This window comes from Vanacampus margaritifer, chromosome 14 (assembly GCF_051991255.1).
Source record: "Vanacampus margaritifer isolate UIUO_Vmar chromosome 14, RoL_Vmar_1.0, whole genome shotgun sequence".
NCBI lineage: Eukaryota > Metazoa > Chordata > Actinopteri > Syngnathiformes > Syngnathidae > Vanacampus > Vanacampus margaritifer.
The window spans coordinates 12,740,445-12,761,633 of NC_135445.1; the positions used below are offsets into that span (position 1 = coordinate 12,740,445).

General features: G+C 40.2%; 1 protein-coding gene across 7 annotated transcripts in view; it reads left to right on the forward strand.

Moving 5' to 3' along the window:
• The window catches only part of ptpn13 (protein tyrosine phosphatase non-receptor type 13), a 47,368-nt gene that overhangs the window by 459 nt on the left and 25,720 nt on the right, over positions 1-21,189 (forward strand). For all 7 annotated transcript variants that reach the window (XM_077585946.1, XM_077585947.1, XM_077585948.1 and 4 more), the window contains 6 exons: positions 6,943-7,062; positions 11,026-11,192; positions 12,237-12,302; positions 12,387-12,572; positions 13,514-13,601; positions 15,269-15,907. In XM_077585946.1, coding sequence (XP_077442072.1) covers positions 6,948-7,062; positions 11,026-11,192; positions 12,237-12,302; positions 12,387-12,572; positions 13,514-13,601; positions 15,269-15,907 — 1,261 coding nt within the window. In that variant the 5' untranslated portion in view covers positions 6,943-6,947. Of the gene's footprint in view, positions 1-6,942; positions 7,063-11,025; positions 11,193-12,236; positions 12,303-12,386; positions 12,573-13,513; positions 13,602-15,268; positions 15,908-21,189 lie in introns of those variants that run through there.

The following is a 21,189-nucleotide window of genomic DNA, read 5'->3' on the forward strand; positions in this document are numbered from 1 at the left end:
GAGGGTCTCTTTTGAACTTAATTGTAAATATTTTTTAGTACAGTTGAAGCATGACAGCAAGGTGTTTTTGGTCAATTAATCAGTAAGTTATGTTTGGTTTTTTTACAAGGAGTGGGGCACGTCGCTTGTCGATTTGCAACTTTGTTCATTGGTGGGGAAAAAAGTAAGAATTTAAAGAGAAATTCCAACAATGACAGAGTGACAGACTGTTTTTTTGTTTTTTTAAGAAGAACGTCGTTTCCATATTCCCTTCCCCCTTCATTAGCATTCAACAATTCATTGCCATTCAATTGGCACAATTGCCCAGGTCAGAGTTCACGAGTGTTTGGAATAGTTGTCATCCAGGCTGAGGGATGCAATTGATGGACGTTCCTGTCTTGAGTGCTCAGATGGTGAAAGTTGGATTAGGGGGTTGGTGGGGGGAAGGGGTGCACATTATGCCAACCTTGTGATTAGCAAAAAGGAAGTGCTTGGGGTCAACTCCAAAAATCGAAAGTTCCGGATATGTAGGACTTGGAAAAAAGAAATCCTGACTTCCCTAGCTTAGATGTTCTCATCTCAAATAAGACCACAACATTAGTGAAGTAATAGCGATACAATATCACCGGCATTTTGTGTTAATTGTATAAAAAAGTAACCATCCATCACTCTTCCTCATTAGGGTTACAGGTGAGCTGGAGCCTATCCCAGCTGACCTTGAGTTGTCAGCCAATCGTAGGACAGTAAAGGCACGTTTAAATTGGACAACCATTCAATTTTGAGTCCTTGATGAACCGAACATGAATGTTTATTGGCGTGTGGGAGGAAGTTGAACCACCCTGAGAAAACCCAAGCAACCACAGGGAGAAAATTCAAACTCTACGCAGGATATCACATTTGTTAAAACTGTCGGCATTAACTTGATAGTTGTATATTAGAAAAACAAAAACAAAAATCTGCACTCTGTGGCCCCATCTTGTACTTCTAATTAGATTTTAAGGAAACCAAAGGATAAACAAGAGTGCCGTGCACTGGCAGGGACACACTCCCAGCCTTACCCTAGCTTGTTACCTTGGGTTTCAAGAACTTTGCTGAAATTATCGTAGCATATATTGACCTCCAGTTAGCAACAAAATTTGAAAAGAGGGAATTGTGCAGATTTCGAGACAAAACAAGTGTATACATAGAAGCTGCCTTTCAGAGGTGGAGGGGCCACAGCCTGAAAGGGTTGAATACCGATGCAGAATTAGCAATATTTCTGCTAGCCAGGTAAGTTTATCAAGCTCATCTTGACAGAGTATGTCCGATCTGTGTCATTATGCTGCATTTGCATTGGCAGATAACCGATACTAGATTTTCATTCACATTTGAAAGAGACCTGATGCAGATCTGAAGATATCCTTGTCCACATTTTTTTCCCCTAACATTCTTTACATTGCCATTATCTCAGTTTCGCTACTTGAGAGCAAAAAAACTTATAACTGTCACTTGAACCATGCTGTGTCAATCCAGCCTAATGAAACAGCATGTACAAGCAGGTAGGCTGTAATGAATGTGAACCAGCTTGTGGGCTTTCTTTTTTTTTTTTTTTAATCTGAGTCACCACTTCTTTCTTTTTTTTCTTAAATTCCCGCTACTGTTTTCTTCACAAGAGCCCTGACCTCACAAGTCACAGCTGTGAATACTCTTAGCAACAGAAAGTGGAGTGTATAAAGGGTTGTTTATTCACTAGTGTGGCCATTCTTGAATTCCCCTCATATGTTTGTGTTATGAAAACAGTCCTTGCGTCATCTTTTGGAAGCCTCAGTCGTCAGTGCGTGTTCTGCATCCGAGGTCCCGCCACGCATCGTTCCAACATCGCTCTCGGAAAAGCGGTTCACTCTGAGTTTGCTCTTGTTTTCCTGGCGCGGGTCACCTTCAGGAAGAGTTTCACCTCAGCAAATGTCTTTGCCAGCCAAGACCACACTTCTGACATTTGGAGGATATGAACACATTTCCTTTCCAGTCTGATGTATTAAGAATTGTGTTCTGGTGGTGTTGCTTTCTGGCAAAGTTAGAAGAATGAACAACAGAAAAAATAACAGTTTTTTTGGTATAAGTTACAAAGAGCAAAACAGATTGTTTTCAGATCCATCTGTGTGTTGAAACTGTTGCAGGCAGGAAGGCGGGAGGAAAGGAAAAGCTTCATGCTAAGTATGGGGTAAAAGGCGCTATCACGTTTCCAGGATTAGTTTCTTTTAAGTCCTTGTGACTATGGCCAAGCATCTGAAAACAGCAGACTAAAGGGTATACTATTTACCTTGAGACTGTATTAAATAAACAATGTGATAATAATGTGAATTTGGGAGGCTGAAAAATCACCAGTTTTTGAAAAGTGCATTCCTGCCTTTTAACTGTTATGGCTGTCTTGTTGTATCAGTTCTTGGAAATACCTGTAGTTGTTCCTGGATCTACTCGATTCTAATCCGATATCAATGCTGCAGAGACCGCACCCCAAAGGTTCCAAACCTCTCAAAAGTACTACCCCACATGTAAAGTCCCTTTTTGGCCCTGTTTAATGACTCCAGTTCCTGCTGTTTGAAAACTTAATGGTCCTCCAAATGTTCTTAGTTCCGTGTTAAAGTGTGATTAAAGCAAATTAATTTTTGTTTAAACAATAGCATCGGAACTCAACGTTTGGGTTTATAGCTGGGATTGCGCATCGATCAATTAGTTTTTTAAGTGAAATGAAAAATATCTTCCCTTGCTGACAATTTAGGCTGTCACTCCAGCCTTTGTCAAATTTGAAAATGTCAGCAAGGTAAGAGATTTTCCTCTTTACTTGAAAAAAAAAATGTCTGAAGAAACTTAGAACCCGATTGTGGATTAATTGTCAGTTCAGTTCAGTTGAGGTAAAAGGGAGTGCACTACACTGTGTTAATTTCCAGGCGCTCACTAAGCTAAATATTCGAGCAAATATACTGTTTCAGAAGAACGTATCTAACTGGTAGCCCTTCGCAATGATCAGTACACAAGAAGTAGCTCTCAGTTTCAAAAAGGTTGGTGACCTCTGGTCTATCATTTACCTTGGCTACCGCTGTGTAAATATTTTTTATGAAAAACACTTCTTGGCCATAAATGACCATCTTACGCCACTATGCAAACTAGTTCATTGTGGTTAGTTACCTAAAAAGTCATATGTCGGGACCATTGTAACTGAGGACACCCCTGGTGCTTTTTTGTCTAGCAGGGTACAACTTGACATCAGCTATGGGAAATTGAGCTCCATTCATGCTAGGCCACCACTCTGGGTTGTTGTATTCTGCTTATTATGACAAATAGCATGGAAACAAGAAGCGCTTCGCCCACCTGCTTCAGAATTTGAAAAGCAAAAATAAATGTTCTCTATTGCGTTTAAGTGGTCATCCCTGTATACAAGCAGTATTTTGTTGATAAGAATATAATATAGACAGAGAAAGTTGGCTGCAAAAAAAGTTGAGTGCATCATGGGAAGATTTTGAGCATAGCAGGATTCCCTAAAGTGGGTCAACGGACTGATTAGAGGTCGGGATATCTGTGAAACAGCCTCCTTTCTCAGAATCTTTTTTGGGAGAAAAGAGTTAATGAGTGCGCCTGTAATAGGCCTGCCATGTTTATGCAGGAATGCAGGTTATCCATTCTCTTGCGCAAGCGAGAAGAGCGAGAGGCAAGCGGGTTCCTCGCCATCTCACTCATTAGCCGTGAGAATGGCAAGCGCTGCTGTGAAGACTGATTGTTTCGCGGCCCTTGTTGTTTCAACACAGTGGAATGTTTTTATCCTCACTCGGGCCGCAATCCACTCTCATTGGACCACGGCCCCGCTCATGATTGAAGGGGGCTTTGGAAACAGCCGCCCTAAATAGCGTTGGGTCGGCATTACCGCCATGTTAATGCTACGTTTTCTTTACCCTCACAAAAGTTGGCGCTGAACTAGTCTTATGGTAGGTAAGATAGTAAGCCTAGTAAAAAAGGTTTCACACACAGGGGGCCCGGTTGTTCAGTTCTCCGTTATTTTAACCACTGGTTAACTGGCCATTAAATATGCGTTATTCAAAACATGGTTAGTCATGTTGTTCATGAACGGCACCGTCAAATTTAGCACCAATATATCCTACAATTCCTTATTTTCTTTACTGCTTACTCTTCCAGTTTTGTGAAGAAATGGATAAGCCAAATGATTCTGAGAACTTCTAGGGAAAAAAACATTAAAGATTTTTTTTTTAAAGAAGAAAAACTTGTACACATCCACAATGTATTCCAAAGTGCATCTGCTGAAGTTTCTCATCCGCTCCCATATACAAGTGGATAAAAGAACAGACAACCTTCTAGTGATAAAACATCTTTTCAATCTTGACACTGAAAAAAAATGCTCATTAAAATTGATAAAGGAGACACCCACTTGGCTCTTTGTGATACCTAATGTGCTGCTATAAAATACAAAATGTTTCAAATAAACTCGTGACCTCTGTTCAGTTACAGGAAAATGTTCAGAAAACCACTAATGTTTTAAAATGAAGTGTCGAGGAAGCTTAAAATTGGGAGTGTCAGTGCTGTTTTTTTCACAGACCCGGTTGTTATTTGCCTGCCCACGTTGTGCCCATCTGTGCAAGTGTGGGCGCGTTACTCTTAAAACTTGCTCGTGGTCAGGTACGTTTCTATTTTCAAGAAGAAGGAAAAAAAAGTGGTTAGCTGGTTCATTTAAAGGAGAGGTCTAAATAAAAAAAAATGTGCAGTGCTTTAGTGAGAGTGAGACATTAAGATGCATTTGGATGCTCTTAGAAAACACTACCAAAAGGGGCATACAAGATCATTTCAGTGGATTGATTTGGAAATACAGTATAAAATGCTCAATTCATCTTAGTCGTTGCCTACTACATACAGCAGTATTGCAAAAGACCCGTTTTGCCTCATTTAAAAGCAAACTTAGGCAGTGGAGTCTATAATATTAAGTTTCTAGAAATCAATCTCAGTCGCTGGCATACACTAAAACCCATAACGAATTTTAACGTCTCAAATGTCGTAAAATTTAACGAAAAGCCCAAACCTCCCCACATCCCTGAGGACATTTCTTTGATATGCTCTAAGATCTTATGATAGGACTCAACGCTTGTTGTGACTTGCACTTAGACGGATTGGTAACGGCCCTCCGCTTTCCATGACTCCACCACCAAGTGCTGAAATGAAAGTTTCACTGATTTCTTCTGCAGAAGATTTAATTTGCAACTTTTATTAAGTGTACAGGGAATGTTTAAGTACGTAACTTTCTCACATTCCACGAGCCTGAAGTACAATATGAGCGTAAAGCAAGTTAACCGCACCACTAAAACAATACCAATTTAGAGTGGTAGCTTTAGTGACTAACGGTCATAGAGATCATAGCCAGTTTTTGAGAAGTGAGTCACTTCACAAGACATCTACTTCCCGATGATTATCCTTATCAGTTATTTTGTTCCAAGCTGCCTGGCAGGAAATGTTCTTTCTCCACATGTCAACGTCAACGAGCTGCATTTGTTGTTCTACTGTTGTCAGTGCATTTTGCTTCTTTAGCATCAGCAAGTGTTTCAAGTTTTGCGTACGTCCGCTGAGATTTGTTGAAGGTTTGCAAGATGTGCTTCTGAGTCTTGTTAGAGTTGCTGAAGTTTCCTGAGATTTTATGAAGTTTTGCAGAATTGTTTTTAAGTTTTGTGAGATTTCTGTACATTTCCTGGAGTCTTGTAAGACTTGCTGAAGTCACTAGAGATTTTTTGTTTTGTGAGAGTTAAGTCTTGTTAAGTTTGTTAAAATTTTGTTAGAATTGCTGAGCTATTTTGGATTTTGATGAACCATCCCAAGATTTAAGTTTTGCATGATTTTCTGAAGTCTTACATGATTTGTTGAAATTTTACAAGTTCTACTGACGTCTTGTGAGCTTGATGTAGTTACCTGAGATTTTCTTAAATCTTGTAAGATTTGCAGAAGTCTTGTGAAGATTGCCGTACTCTTCTGAGATTTTTTTTTCTTGATGGCAAAATTTGACGGCTGATGATCAATTTTAAACTGTTCACTTAAGGAAACTAAAAGATGATGCTGACCCTGGAAACTCCCTGCACCTTCTGTTTTTGTTTGAAATAAAAAACTAAGATAAGGGAAAATTTAACATCAGCTATGACATTTTGGAAAACGTTTTATTGTAGAAAATAATAGGGTGCTATAGCTATTGTTTAAAATTGTATTTAACCTTTTTAAATATGCTCACTGGAAGCTCCCTTAACATTTTGTAAAAAAAAAAAAAAAAATTAAAACAAAGATGTCTGTTGTCTAAGATGGGTTTTTTTTAAGTCTGAAAAGTTATTCAAAAAAATACTCTTCAAGACATTGTAACAAAATGAAGAATTGGAGTTTGTTTTTTTCTCAATCTCACTATTTTCCCTTTCAGTGCAAATGAGTATCGGCTCCAAATATTGGTTATCAGCCTTCTTGACTTCTAATAATCAGTATTGGTATCGGCCCTAGAAAAAAACATATCTGTCTATCTCTATCGTGATACTTCCTGAGGTCTGAAAAGATTTTCTGAAGTCTAGTTAGATTTGCAGAGGCCTTGGAAGATTTTCTGCAATCTCAGATTTAATAAGGCCTCACAAGGCTTGCTGATGTCTTATGAGATTGTCTGGAGTGCCTTATGATTTTTAAGTTTTGCAGTATTTACGGTTTCTGGTATGACGCTATGAGCGATTGTGGTTCACTGTGACTTACGAGGTGTCTGTAAAAATAAATAAATAAATCTAATCATCATTTAATGATCAAACATCTGCTTTGTGGTCATTCTATTTCCAGGGCTTTTATTATGACTGCCACTGGCACAATAACGATTCCTTCCTTCCTGCCATATTATACTACAAAACTGAAGTAAAAGAATGTAGCTCTTTGATCCTACGATCACCATTCTCTCCTTCTCTACTTGTACAGGGAAGATGCACGTCTCGCTGGCAGAAGCCTTGGAGGTCAGAGGAGGTCCGCTCCAGGAGGAGGAAGTCTGGGCGGTGCTGAGCCAGAGCGCTGAAAGTCTTCAGGAGCTCTTTCACAAAGGTATGAAAATGGAAATTCAAGACGTATTTATTGCATATCTTAATCGTTGCACTCACATTTGCATTGAGTCAGTGCCACCACTTTAACCTCACTGTTTAAGTTCTCTGTGTCTATAAAACTGCCGACCACACAGTTTTTGGCTTCATTTTCTTATCTCGCTTGAGTCATATTTTCCAGTTTTCGCAGTTCTCTACTTGCTTTGTTTGCACTTGTCACTATACCACCGCATGCTCGTCGAGATAATTACAGATAGCCAAGAATAAGCTAAAAGTGAAAACCTCTCAATGGAGAGCCTGTTAGTCCTACTTATTTACTTCTTAAAGTTTGTAATTACATTACAATGAAAACTTATCTCCAACTTATTGTCATGTCAAAACATTTTTGAACAAGGGAATTAATTCAAGTTGCTGCATAATACAATTCTAATGTGCAGCATTCCATATAATGCAGTTCTTCACTATATTCTTATTTATTTAAGATTCACCTGTATAAGAACAATCATTTAACACATTGTTGTCATAAAATGTAGTCATAAATTTAATAGGGCAAATAAACTAAAATGAACTGTCAGAAAAATGTTTGTGCTTGACAGGACTGGAAGAAAAACATTGACTGAAGAGAAGTTTTCAGTCAGACGGTGCAGGATGTCAACGGGCACCACAGGGTTTTTTCTCATTTCTCTTCTTTATATTGTTGTTAAAAAAAAGTTGGAGAAAAACGTGAGGTGGTGCTGCCCAGTCGTCTCGTACAGGCTACTGCACCTGCTTATGTTGGCACAGTAGCCCTCGTTTTGATGAGTTTGCAAAAGATTTAGTTTCATCTATGTCTGCCTTAACCAGCTTGACATTCACTCCAGATGAACAGTCTCAGCTGGCTGCTTTTCGCTGAGTATCTGAGTATGGAGTTTTTGCTCAATTTATCAGCGAGGCCTGTTTTATGCCATGATGGTGTTTTTATGTCAAGAGCACCGCTCTTACATTTTACATTTTTTCCGTGATAAAGTTGTGGTTGTTCAAAGGATCACACTGACCTTTGATGATACAATTTGAAATCCTTTTGTATTTTTATATTAATAACTGAAATGTTGAATTGTTTAAAAAGAAAAGTTGATGTTTCAAACATTCTCTGGGAATTGATATCAATTTAACGTAATGAGGCGGCACAGTGGCTAACTGGTTAGCACGTCCGCCTCCCAATGCAGAGGATGTGGGATCGAGTCCAGGCTTCGGCCTTCCTGTGTGGAGTTTGCATGTTCTCCCTGTGCCTGTGTGGGTTTCTTCCGCGTACTCCGGTCCTCCCACGTTCCAAAGACATGCATGGTAGGCCAATTGAACACTCCAAATTGTCCCTACTGTAGGTGTGATTGTGAGTGTGTGTGGTTGTTCGTCTATGTGTGCCTTGCGATTGGCTGGCAACCGGTTCAGGGTGTACGCCGCCTACTGCCTGAAGACAGCTGGGATAGGCTCCAGCGCCCCCGTGACCCTTGTGAGGAATAAGTGGTTTAAAAAATGGATGGATGAATGCATTAACATTAATAAAAGTGGGGATCTTTTTTGTTTATTTTGGAAATAATAAACAAATTGGTCCTTGGGTGAAACTGTGACCATCATAAAACATTTATTGATTGTACACACAATGTTCATTTTATTACCTTTGGAACATTCTTAATGGCCTTAAGTGCAAACTTTTTTTTTTTAACTCACTTGTATCCATCCATCCATTTTCTATTACACTTAGCCTCATTATTGAGATATGGTCGCAGGTGAGCTTGAGCCCAACCCAGTTGTCTTTGCGTGAGAGGCGGGATACAACCTGGACTGATATAGACAAAAATAAAAATAAAGACATTCCCACTGTCATTCACAATTTACAGTTTTCAGTTAACCTTAGAAACATGTTTTTGGAATGTGGGAGGAAACCAGAGTAGTGGGAGAGAGTCCAGACATTCACGTGTGGAGAATATGAAAACTCCATGATGAAGACTGGACCCCCACTTTTGAACCCTCACATAGAACTATGAGGCAGTTGTGCGTGTTTGAAACATTCCAATAGTATAAAAGGTTTGTAAACTTTGTTTTTAAATTATAGGAATTAACATTAATAAATCACGGTTGAACTCTCCTTATTGGAAATAATGGAAAGTGTGATGCATAAGACTGAAGAATGTTTTTTTGTTATTGTTTTTTTACGTTTAACATTCTCAACTGTCAGACCCATGTAAAAATAGTTCACCCACTGTTTTTAGTTCAAAAGCGATGAACCACTTAACATTAACAACAAGTGATCAAGGCCAAGTTTACTGGCATTCTGACGGCAACAGTCAATAGTAGTAAGATGGTTTACACTGCCTGTAAAAGCTGACACTTTGAAATCTAATTTTGTTGCAGGGCTCATTAAAGGGTCGGTATTTCCCTTTGTAAAGGCAGATGCACCACATAGTACTGTATATTGACGCCACTAGATTGTCTACCAAATATTGTGGCTGCTGAGTGTGTTTTTCACAATGTGTTGATTGTTCAGTTTTACTGCTACTTCGTCAACAGAAACTGATGCGCGCTCAAGCGTACAAGTACATGTATGTTTGCTTGGATGGTCTTGTAATAGCTCTTCACCAGTCAGTTATGAACAAGTACATGTTATATAGGGTCATAATAACTCAATCTGCATCGTACCTATTATGGAATAAAATTACATACTATATTCTAATCTCTCTTAATTACCTAGTAGGGTGGAATTAGTTACCGTAATTCCAGGTTGGTTTCCGTTACTGCATCAGCATGACTCAGCTGTGTGTTCTTTGATGTGACGTTTGCTTCATTCACGTTTCAGATATTGTGAATAGACTAGTCGAACAATGGGTGCTATTTCTGTCTCCTTGTAAGTAAACCTCAGCACTGTAGTTAGTTGCAATGTTGATACAAGAAGGATTTTTCTTGTTCTAGTCGACCATAATCGGTTGCATGACGGTAGTTGACCTCTGGCTTGGTCCACTTTCCACACAAAAATACCCCACTGAGATCAATTATATAATATTATTCCAGTGTTGGCAGAACGGTGATATAGTGGTTAGCAGGATTCCGTTTTTTCCATGTGGATTTTGTATGCTCCTGTTCTTGTGTGGGTTTTCTCTTAGTACTCTCACTTCCTCGCACATCCCTGAAACATGCTTGTTAGGTCCATTTAAGACTCTAAGTTGTCCATTAGTGTGAATGTGTGGCATGCTCAAATTTGACTCGATTAGCAATCTGTGTATGTGTGACACCGTTTGACTTTATTTTACCATTTCTGATACTTTACTTTTGTGTACTTCAATTTTTTTTTTTTTTTGCATTTTTGTTTTTGTTGTTTCTTTGCTTGCTTTCTGTGGCATTGTCTGCATGAAACATTTAGTATGAGACAGAACCTCTTATCACAATGACAGATTGCATTGTTTTAGGACGAGCAGGAGTATCCCCCCCAAATGTTCGCCGTAGTTTTAAACAGGAAACTTCTATTTACATAGCAAATTCCAGCTTTTGGAAAGAAAATGTTTCAAGTTTATCCGTGTGCTTTTTTTTTTCTTTCTTTCTGTGGCTCTCCTGGGTTTTCGTATCACTTGGAAGAAAAGAATTTTGCAGCGCTGCTCAAACATTCCTTTGTATATTTTTAAAGCACACTCTAACCGTGGGGCTGGCTGCGGCTTGGTCGGAAAAAGTACATTTCTCCCAAAGGCCTTTCCTCTGCGCTGCAACAGTTATTTTCTCGCAGCTTGTTTGTTTACTTCCACCGTCTTGAATTTCCTCAGCAGTCTCATCCAGGCACAAATGTTTAGATAAAATGTGACTAGATCTCTGAGCTTTGTTGCAGTGATTTAGCTCATCACACCGGGTGTGTTAAAATAGCTTGGAATTTACCTAATTGGATGTGTTTGGCTTCCTGATCTTATCTCCCATGGGTCAATTGTCTGTTTCCCCCCCTCCTCAGACCCCTCAGCGATGGGCTTCATCATCTCCCCGTGGTCTCTGCTGCTCATGCCCTCAGGCAACATCTCCTTCACAGACGAGTATGTCACTCAGCAGGACCTGAGAGCCTTCACAGCCCCCGAAGTCCTGGAGGGGAGCATCCTGGCGTCTGTCTCTGACATCGAGAAGGTACAAAAACATTGTCAATTGGTGTTTAGTATTTCAGCGGCCATGTCAGAAGCCCCAACAAACACTTTGAATGACTATTTGGCATGTGCCACCGTAGACATATTGTATTTCAAAAGTCTCTAAACCCCATACGTTTTTTACTTTTTTTTTTAAATGTTGCTTCTTTGGTGAAATTGCCAAAAAGCACTTTCACGTTTAATGACGCATAACACAAGGGATACATTTCCACTCTTAAAAGGCCACACTATCAGCCTGGGAAGTTCAACAATAATGTGTCTTTTAGAAGAGACTGCCAACAGCACAGTCTTACTTCAAGGTGTGTTATTTTGAACACACAGTTTACAAATATGTTTTTCCTTGTCCGATAAAGCATTGAATTTAAGCTCTTGACAGATCTTTGTGCATTCGCAAGAGTTGACTGCAATGTTTTGTTTTGTTTTTCCCTAAACCACACCCCCTCTATTAGAGCATTTGCCTCCTGTAGAGGAGGTGAAAGCTTGTATAACTGCATTCCCGTCTGGCACAGTCCCGCAGACCTCAACACACTTTTTTGCTGCGTCAGTTTTCCACCACTGGTCCCGTCTCTGCTCGACCCTGGAGGCGTAAAAATCTAATCGCCCCAACCTCATTATCACTCACTGTGGGCTGAAGATCCTAGTTTTCCTCTCAATTCACCTTTCACTTTGCTGTTTTTATGAAATGTCAACATTTTTAGAACGTGTGCTTTAAATGTGTGCCCCGGCCTTGGAAAGTTATGTTGCATTTCTTGGCCATCGCAAAGTTATTCTTTCTTCCACCAAGACTAACATTGAGGGGAAGTCAATTTTCTTCCCAGCGCTGAGTAACAGGAGAAAGAAAGTGGGGAAAAAAATGTCCTCCATTTCTGTTTTATGGATCCTCTCCTTCCAAAATAGCAAGAATTTAACATCTTACAGCTTTATTTATATTTTATGACTTGAGCTAACTGAGTTTTGTATTGGACCTGTACATTCCTCATGTTTGTCTTTGTTGTCCATTGTTCTTGTTCTAATTCTATCTATCCAGATGCACATGTACTCTTTGGGGATGACCCTCTACTGGGGAGCAGACTACGAGATACCCCAAAACCAGGTGAATCACGGCTGCTTGATACGCATCGCTTCCTCCTCTGCTTATTTTGTAACTATTTCGTCTTGACTTTGTGTCTCCGTGTAGCCCATGAAGTTGGGGGAACACCTAAACAGCCTGCTCCTCAACATGTGTGATGATGTCACAATGAGCCGAATGTCGCTGCGTACGGTGCTGGACATCTGCAGCGAACACATTCGAAACTCCACTTGTGACCCTCCGTTTTCGTATGTCAGAAAGCTGGTCCGCTTGGTGCTTGGTAGCCTTTCTCAGGTGTGTTATTTGCCAAGGCAGCCACAATCATATGGTTCATGTTATCACCTACAAAGAGGCTGTGTAACTTCCTGTATACTGAATTTTAGGTAATCATCTCAATATTTTTTTTTGTTAAAGCCACACATAGTTAATATAAAAATGGTCGTTGCAAGTATATTTCAGAAAGATTGGTAAAAAATAATCTACTGTATATTAAATAATATCCAATTTGAACTTGCCCGTATGTTCAGAAGCTTATATCAGCAAAATATTACTATGAGGTATGCGTTTTATGTTCGTTTTCATTTTAAAGGGTCCCACATTGTCCCACTTTTCAATGTTGGCATATCAGTCGCAGCAGTATGATTCACTTTTGTCGCTGCCCCTTGCCCTTCTTGTCGTCTCCTCTTAACTCACTGCACTAGTTTTGCACAATACACTTTGTTTATAGACATATAGGGCACATAACACACTTTGGGGGCGTGGAGGTAGGCTGGAGACACCGTCTTTGCTCTACAACTCCCCTCCAATTTTAATGCACCACACACCTTGGGGGTGGGGGGTGCCATCCTTTGGGGCAGACCGCAGTATAGAGTAGTGCTGCGATCCCCTGTCTATGTCTCACCCCCCCCCCCCCCCATTAGTTTTTTTAATGCACCACATAAAAAAACAAAACAAAAAAAAATATTCACTTTTGTATAGTGGTGCTAAACATGTTGCTTTCCACTGGTTAGTTTAGGGTTACTTTTTATAAAACTAGGTGGGAGAAAAATTTGTTCAGTAGTTTACAAATAATAGCATTTAGCTAAATGGTTGTAAAACCACACATTTCTAGTTCTCTTCTTCAAAATTCCATATGTTGTCTAATGGGTACATTGTGGAAAATCATCACTGTATCCTTTTTGTAAGTAAGCATTCAAAGATGAACATCATATTTGTATTCTCTTTCTCTGCCTCAGCTGGATGGTTTGCTGACTGACAGAGAGTCTCTTCCCGAGCGGAGTAAAGAAATTCGGGAAAGGCTGAGGGGGAAAGGCTTGCCTTCAGGTAACGTGAACACAGATTAGGAAAAAATGAAAGAGCTGTGTTTGCTCAGAAGCTCTATTAGCCTTTCATTAATAGCCCAAATATATTGACAAATCACTTTAACTGATGTTGGTACAATCTAAAAAGGTTAGTTGTATTGGGTGTCATTATGTAATTTTAAACAGATGCTTCATTGGAATGAATAAAAATGTTACATTGGGCTTTTGCCAGTTGCCTGCTCATTTTCCACGTGAACCGAGTGCAAGTTGTCGAGGAACGTCCAGAATCAGGCTTCGATTTCGGAAAGTATGACCAAATCCTCCCGGTGGTTTTCTGAGAACATGTTTCCAGACCCACGGAAAAGGGAGAGGGAGCGTGCAAACATGGCCGCCATCCCGATTATGTAAGTGTGGCATGGCATTGATTAGAGATGCATATTTCGAAGAGCCCCAAAGCCACTGACTGCCGCTCTGCTGTTTGTGTCCGAGGTTTGTTTCTGTGAATGAACAGCAGGCTGCCTCAGGGGGAAAAAAAAGTCTCTTTTAGTTCTTTACTGTCTTTCTTCTCTGGCAACAACTTTTCTTTATATAAATTGCTGTTTACGATGTTGTTGATTCACCTTAACAATTAATTTGATTCTACCTTGGAGCCTTTTTGAGCTTTCTTGTTCTTGGAAAGACCACACTTTATAACACAACTTCTACAAATCGCCATCTGTTATCCATCTCAACAACATAGATGTGCATGGACATGAAGACAACTCTTACAGTAAAACTAAAATTTAATAAAACTGATTTCCTTTTGAAAATAATTCTTGGACATGTAATGTAGAGGGAGAAGCGCAATATTGAAGAAGTTCGCTTACATTCTTGCTTTTGGCCATCATTGGCAGAAGTGGGCAATTTACAAAATGTTGTTAGTCTGTCATTCGTCTGCTATTCGTCTATTTTGAGTTTAGATTTTTAGTCTTGATTTTGTTTTACTCTAATTTTTATTTGACTGTTTTTAATTTACTGTGTGCTTCTTTTGCTTTTATTGTTGCCTGTACTGTGCACTTTTAGATTTATTTTATAAATGTAAAGTGTGTTACAAATAAAATCTATTATTATTATTATTATTTTAAGTCGAACCATACTGTAATTGTCATTCGGTCATTTTATTTTAACCACACTTCCGTCATCACTTCGTCACCATTTTACGACCACCAGACAAAGGTGACATTCCATCAGTACTGACGGACTGTCCGTCATTCATCAACAAAATGGATGTCCATCAGTGACGGACTTAGAGGTCCGCCGGTACTTGACCTAGTTTTTAACAATTACACTGACTGATGTTAGTTTCTCGTTATTCGTTAGGAAAATGTGTGTATGGCAGTGACGAACTGACGGACAGTCCATCAGTACAGATGGAATGCCCACCTCTAGTCACACGAAAAATACAAAACTGTCCAAAGAAAAATGTTTGAGGAGTTAATCCTTGGAATGCTCACTTAGCTCAAATCTCTCATTGATGACCGTTTAATCTTTTTTGCAACTCGATTTTTACCGCAAATAAAGCAAGCTTTCAGTGCATTTAACTGTGGCGGTTCCTCCCTAACCCTTTTCATCCACCGTAATATCTGTAATGAATACGTGATTGTGAGTATTTTAAGTTTTCTTATAACTTTTCTTTTGATGTCTTTCTAGGAAGGAGTGCAGCCCCCAGGGTGCTGGAGCGCTACCGGGCCAGGACTCAGGAGCAAAGCTCTCTCAACCGGGGTCTCAGTCGCTCCATGGGATCCCTGTCGGTGCAAGAAATTATGAGGGGGGACGAAAGGGCTGCCCTCCAGTATCCTCACTGTGACTATCACCCCAACTCGGAATGTCCGGGCGAAATGTGCCCCATGCTCATCTCACTCCAGCACCAGAACCAGCACTCTTACCCCTACCTGCACCCCCTTCACCCCCAGCAAAAAGGCCGACCCGTGGAACTTGACCGCCGGTCTTTAGCGTTCCACAGCACAGACCTGAGGGCATCCCAGACCAGGAAGTCCTGGGCCTCTTCCGTGGACTTGGCCTGCATCGACCCTGAGGCTCTTCGTTTTGGAGCTTTGGAGGACGCGCGCAGAGGCAGCAACGCATTAAGCACACAAACTATCGGCAGGATCAAAGCGCCATTCAGCACATCCAGAGAGAGGGACTCTCGCTACTTTGAATTTGGTGGGCTAAAAAGCCGTAACACCCATCACCTCTCTACTCTGTCGGTTGGCTCAGGTCTGCCCGGAGCATATGACCGCATCAAGGAGCGGCAGAGGAAGCTGCAGATGCTGCGACAAGCTGTGGATGGTAAGTCTATGGAGTTTATAGTCAGTCTGTTATTAGTGATAACACTGATCACTAACAACTAAGAAATGTCAGTGGAGGTCCAACTGTACACAGAATTTCTGTGCTCACATGAAATACATTATCTAAAAACTCTTTCATTTTTTGAAAGTTAAAAATTAGTCAAGGGACATTATCTGAGCACTTAGTTTTCACAATAAGGAAGATGCAATGTTGAACAAATTAAATTTAAATGTTGATGGGAACTTTCACCCGCTCCTCATGTGCACTTGGCATATGTTTACCCTGTAAGCCAAGGTGGGCAATCTTGGTCCTCGAAAGCCAGAGTCTTGCAGGTTTTGAAGGTTTCTCACTTCCAACACAAGCTGATTCCAATCAACAGGATCGTTATCAGGCTTATGCAGAGCTTGCTTGATGAGATGATAATTTACCAGCTGTGTTGGAGAAGGGCAACATGCAAAACTTGCAGGACTCCGGCCCTCGATGCCCACCTCTGCTTTAAGCTATAAGATCAGGTCTTTCCTGTGTTTAATGTTGTATTGTGACGCGAATGACATTGGCAGCCTGTCACAATACACGATTGTTGTCATCATAACAAATACACCCACTTAATAAAGCCCCATTGTGCGTGTCACACCACAAATGTTGCTTAATTTGAAAGAAATAGAGTTTCATTGAGAGAAATCTTGCGGGTTAATAATGTGATGCGTGCAGGCCTGATTATATTATATTGCGTTTTACTTTAAAACATTGCGCCACCTGACATACAGGATGTTCACTGTATTTACTTGTGTATTGTGCAAAAGCCTTGGCCAGTGACTAGATTTGTTGTTTTCGAATCAGGCTGCTTCCTTGGTCATAAAGGGTAATGAGTCATGACTAGAAATGCAAAATATTTACTGCTGAAACGGGATGGATTAATCTTAGGCTCTTATTGCCGTTACCAGCCTGTTTTTAGTGGAAAAATTTTAACTTGGTGAAATGAGAGAGAAGGGGGTGAAGCAAGGCAGGAACCGCGTACAGTGTATGACTCACGGCAAAACAACAGATTCCCAGCAGCCTACACATCATGCTAAATAACTTATTCAGGGCCACCCTACTGCGGTAAAATAGCCACTGTCTTGCCATATTTCGTTTGTAATAATTAGTGCTATGAGAGATTGTTTTATATGGACTACAATGCAATTAAACTACAAGCTGCTTATGTTTTGGATTTATGAGCAAGCGAGCTATAGTACAAGCCAGCTAGCGGACATTAGCCGAAAGCTAATATCGAAGCAAGGCAGGAATCACGTACAGTGCATGACTCATGACTCGCAAGTGTACCGTGTGAGGCCAACCAATGTGGCGGCCCTTAGAAAAAATTCCTAGAATGCCTTGCGATGTGCAAGCGACCTGTACCTTCGGGGCTCGGCTTTGGCCTTCCTGTGTGGAATTGCATTGCATTGCAATTTCAGGGATGTGATTTTTCCGCTAATTCGCGGAATTCCGCTTTTTTTTTATCTCCCCCCCCCAAAAAAAAAAAAATCTGTTTTTTTTTTTTTTTGTATGCACATGACTCCGACAGATAACATCTTCTGCTATAACAAAGACATTTGTGGTATGCTCTAATATGAGTTACTTTTCATTTGGTCATGATACAATTATTTGTTCATGAAATTTGAACTCTTCAACATTATTTATATGTTAACTTAGTAATCACATTAGTTAGATATGATGATATTCTCAGTGATAGTTTTTAAAACCAAAGGCAGTCCAATGTTTTTGAATGTGACTGATTTTGAGTTGACTAAAACTGCCATTTTATATGGGATAGTTCAATATACGTTGAAAATTTATGCTGTTGTTTTGTCTATTTCTTTGTCATGTGAGTGCATTGAAAGTACTTAAAAACACGGAAAACCCATGAGCTCCGGGCCCCCCTTGTCCCTGGCACTGCCCTGGACCTAGCTGGGTGCCAGCGGCCCCCAGACCCCCGGCTAAATTTTCAGATAATTTCACTTTGGTCAAATCACATCCCTGCAATTTGCATTGATATTTCACCTGATTATGGGCAAGAGGCGGAGACACCCTGGACTGGTCGTCAGATAATCACAGGGCTCATATAGATAATGTGGAACAAAGCATGAATATGCAAAAAAAAAAAAAAAAAAAGCAAATAGGGCACAAAAATGAATAAACATTCACAGTCACACTCCAAACTTTATATATCAAAACTACTACAGATATCGTACTTGTTATCGGCAAGTACTCATATTGTCAATACTCTTACTTGTATCGGTTATCAAAATATAATGTTCCGCTGTTTAGTGTTTCCAATATCAAAACAATAGTTATAAAATAATAAACCTAGTGGTAGTCTAGAGGTACGTAGAATGTCCAGTATCCAGATGTCTCACAGATGCTCTTTCGGTTGCATTCATACATCGGCACTTCTTGTTGTAGAACTGATGAAGAGCCCTCAATAAACTAAAGCCATCCAGACTGGGCCATATATCACTTTCACCAGGCCATAAAAAAGGAGACTGCGTGGCAGCACCAATGGGGAGGTGAAAATTACACCAGAGACGTCCATCTTTTTTTTTTATTTTTATTTTTTTTTTTATAAAGTTGAACTGTTTGGACGTTGAGTTTGTTTGAGTCACTCGCCACGGAGCTGTCCAAGTTGCTCCTTCTAATTACAGGCCTGCTTAATTCTAGACTGCCGCGCTCCGTCATACATGTAGTGCGTCCTCACTGCTCTCTCCTTATGTTTCTTTTAGCAACGGTGCATATTGTAACTTGTGAATTACACATACTGGACACCATCTTCACAAGCACAAACAGCTCAATTGTTGAACCAGGAGCGTTAAGGTTTTTTTTTTTCTGCTAGCATTTACTAAGAAGCTCTTTGTGAAGTCTCTGCCGGCCAGCTGGGCTGAGTCACATGTGGACAAAGTGGCCTGTTGCCCATTTGGAAATTGTATTCTTCTATCTTTTCATAATAACATGAACGGCCTTCTTTGCTCTGCTTCCTTCTCCTCCTCCCTGTGCTTGGGCAGCTATTTTCGGTGCGCCTGAGCCGCAGAGCAGCGCTGTACTTTTCTTCCTCGGCTGTGGCTTCTCCTCCTTCTCTACCACGGGTCGCATTTCCATTCCTTTCTCCTCTCTCCTTTTCCTTCTTTGCACAGTGTTTTATTATGTTCAATAGCATGTGAGGAGTCGAACCTATGCTCACTTGATACAGTTATTTTTATTCTATTGTCAGAAGTTGTCAAAATGCCAAAACTGGGCAGAAATTGACAATTATTTTAAGCCATGAATCAGATTTAGAAAATAAAATGAAAAATCATCCTGTTATTAAAAACCTTAACAGGATTTCAAATTGACAGTTTAGAAAATGCACAAACAAATAAATATGATATAGTTACTGGTTTGGTTCGTAATATGTCAGGAAATAGGCACAAATGTTGACCATTGTTTTCCAAAGTAAAAACAAATGTTTTATTTTGATTAAGCACAAAAATAATCAGTCCGCTTGCATGGAGGACTACAGAAATCGGATAATATTTACTACTGGGAAGCTGAAATTCTGAGCATTTGGATATTTTTGCATTTTAAAAAAGTATCTAAATGATTCATCAATTATTTGATAGTCAAATTAGATGTTGATTCATCGATTAATCCACACCCAACTAAGGCAGTATAAACTCAAACCCAATTTTTAAATGTGAGAGAACTGACTCATGGCCATACAACACCCAAACTGCCAGAAAATATAAAAATGAGGAAATGTAATAATAGAAGAAGAAATAGAAGAAGCTAGGCTAATTTTTAGTTTATACAAACACTCAACACAACCAAGTTGTCCACCAACAGTGCAAGCTTCAGGTAGTTTCCTGTTTCGTTATCTCTCCATTCCACGTCACAATCACAGAGTCTGTGGCTCTTAACATAATTTGACAAGTGGCCTCCCAATCTTGGGTCCACAGAGATTGACCCTTTTCTGCTGCATGGTGCTCAGCTCTTTGTGGATGTTGGCACTTTCCTATTAGCCACCAGGCAATATGCTTCTTGTCAGCAAAGTGTGACGCGCCAACACCATTACGAGCCAAATGAATTGGGATGAACACAACAACATCATTTACTAGATGCTGCTTCTACCAAGATCTTAACACTTTAAGGCGGCCCAATGTGAAGGTGCCTTCAAATATGGCCTTCGCTTCAAGGAGGCATCACTGTCCTTCATCCCAAGATTCTTTGAACACCACTGCTCACCCTGAAATATATTTCACGTTTGAACATCCTCGTACCAGATATCTTAAAACCTTGGTAATGCTAACCTCACATTGCAACAGAAAGGGGAGACTGACAAAACTTGGATAGCACATAAAACGCTGGACCGTTCCATTTGACAAGAATTGACGTGGCTGTCAGAGGTGCCCTCCAGAGACGTTCACTTCTGTAGAATTCATTGGTATGCTAATGCAGCCAATTTTACACAGCTTCAAGACAGGATTGACCCGCCTTTTTCCGCCCATTCACTGCTCGGTATAAACTGCAATGAAACGGAAAGGGCAAACCAATTCACCTTCCCAATATTCTACCTTGGCAGAGATAGTATAAAAGCTGGAATGGGACTTGTTAAGTGGTGAATTCTGGGAAGGCGTGATAGGGGTGTAAAGTTTTACATCCGCCAATCACTTCTCCTCCCTTTTTGTGTTGAAGGAGATGTCGCTGTCCAACAAGTATTTTGGAATCGTCTGATTCCGCAGTCAGGGTTCTCTGTGTGAAATGACAAACAGTTGTTGCAATATTCTGCCTTTGGAGGATCTCTGTGTTAAGGCGGTGGGGGTCCTCTGTTTATGACGGTGTTTCGTTACTGTAATGTCGATGTAGCTTGAATTTGTACACAAGTATTATAATTTGTACAAGAAAAGCCTGGTGGCCCGCCAAAAACACTGGGGAGGAAACCTTGATTTGCTTTTGCTTTTAAAACATTTTTGCCCATTTTCTGGTATGTTACAGACTTGAAATAATATCATGTTTTTGAATAAAGACTTTTTTTCTTTTGATTCATTGATTAATCGACAGAATAATTGATTATCAAAATAATCGTTAGCTGCAGACCTAAGTAGTAAGTACAATGGTAACTGAGCATGCTGCCTTGTGCCTTGGAACGACATATTTTTACCTTGCTGCACACACTTGTTCATTGCATCCTGCTCGTAACCTTGAAATATCCTATGTTGGGGGGGACGCCATAAACTGAGGACCCCCACTGTACTCTGTCGCTTTGCAGAGCT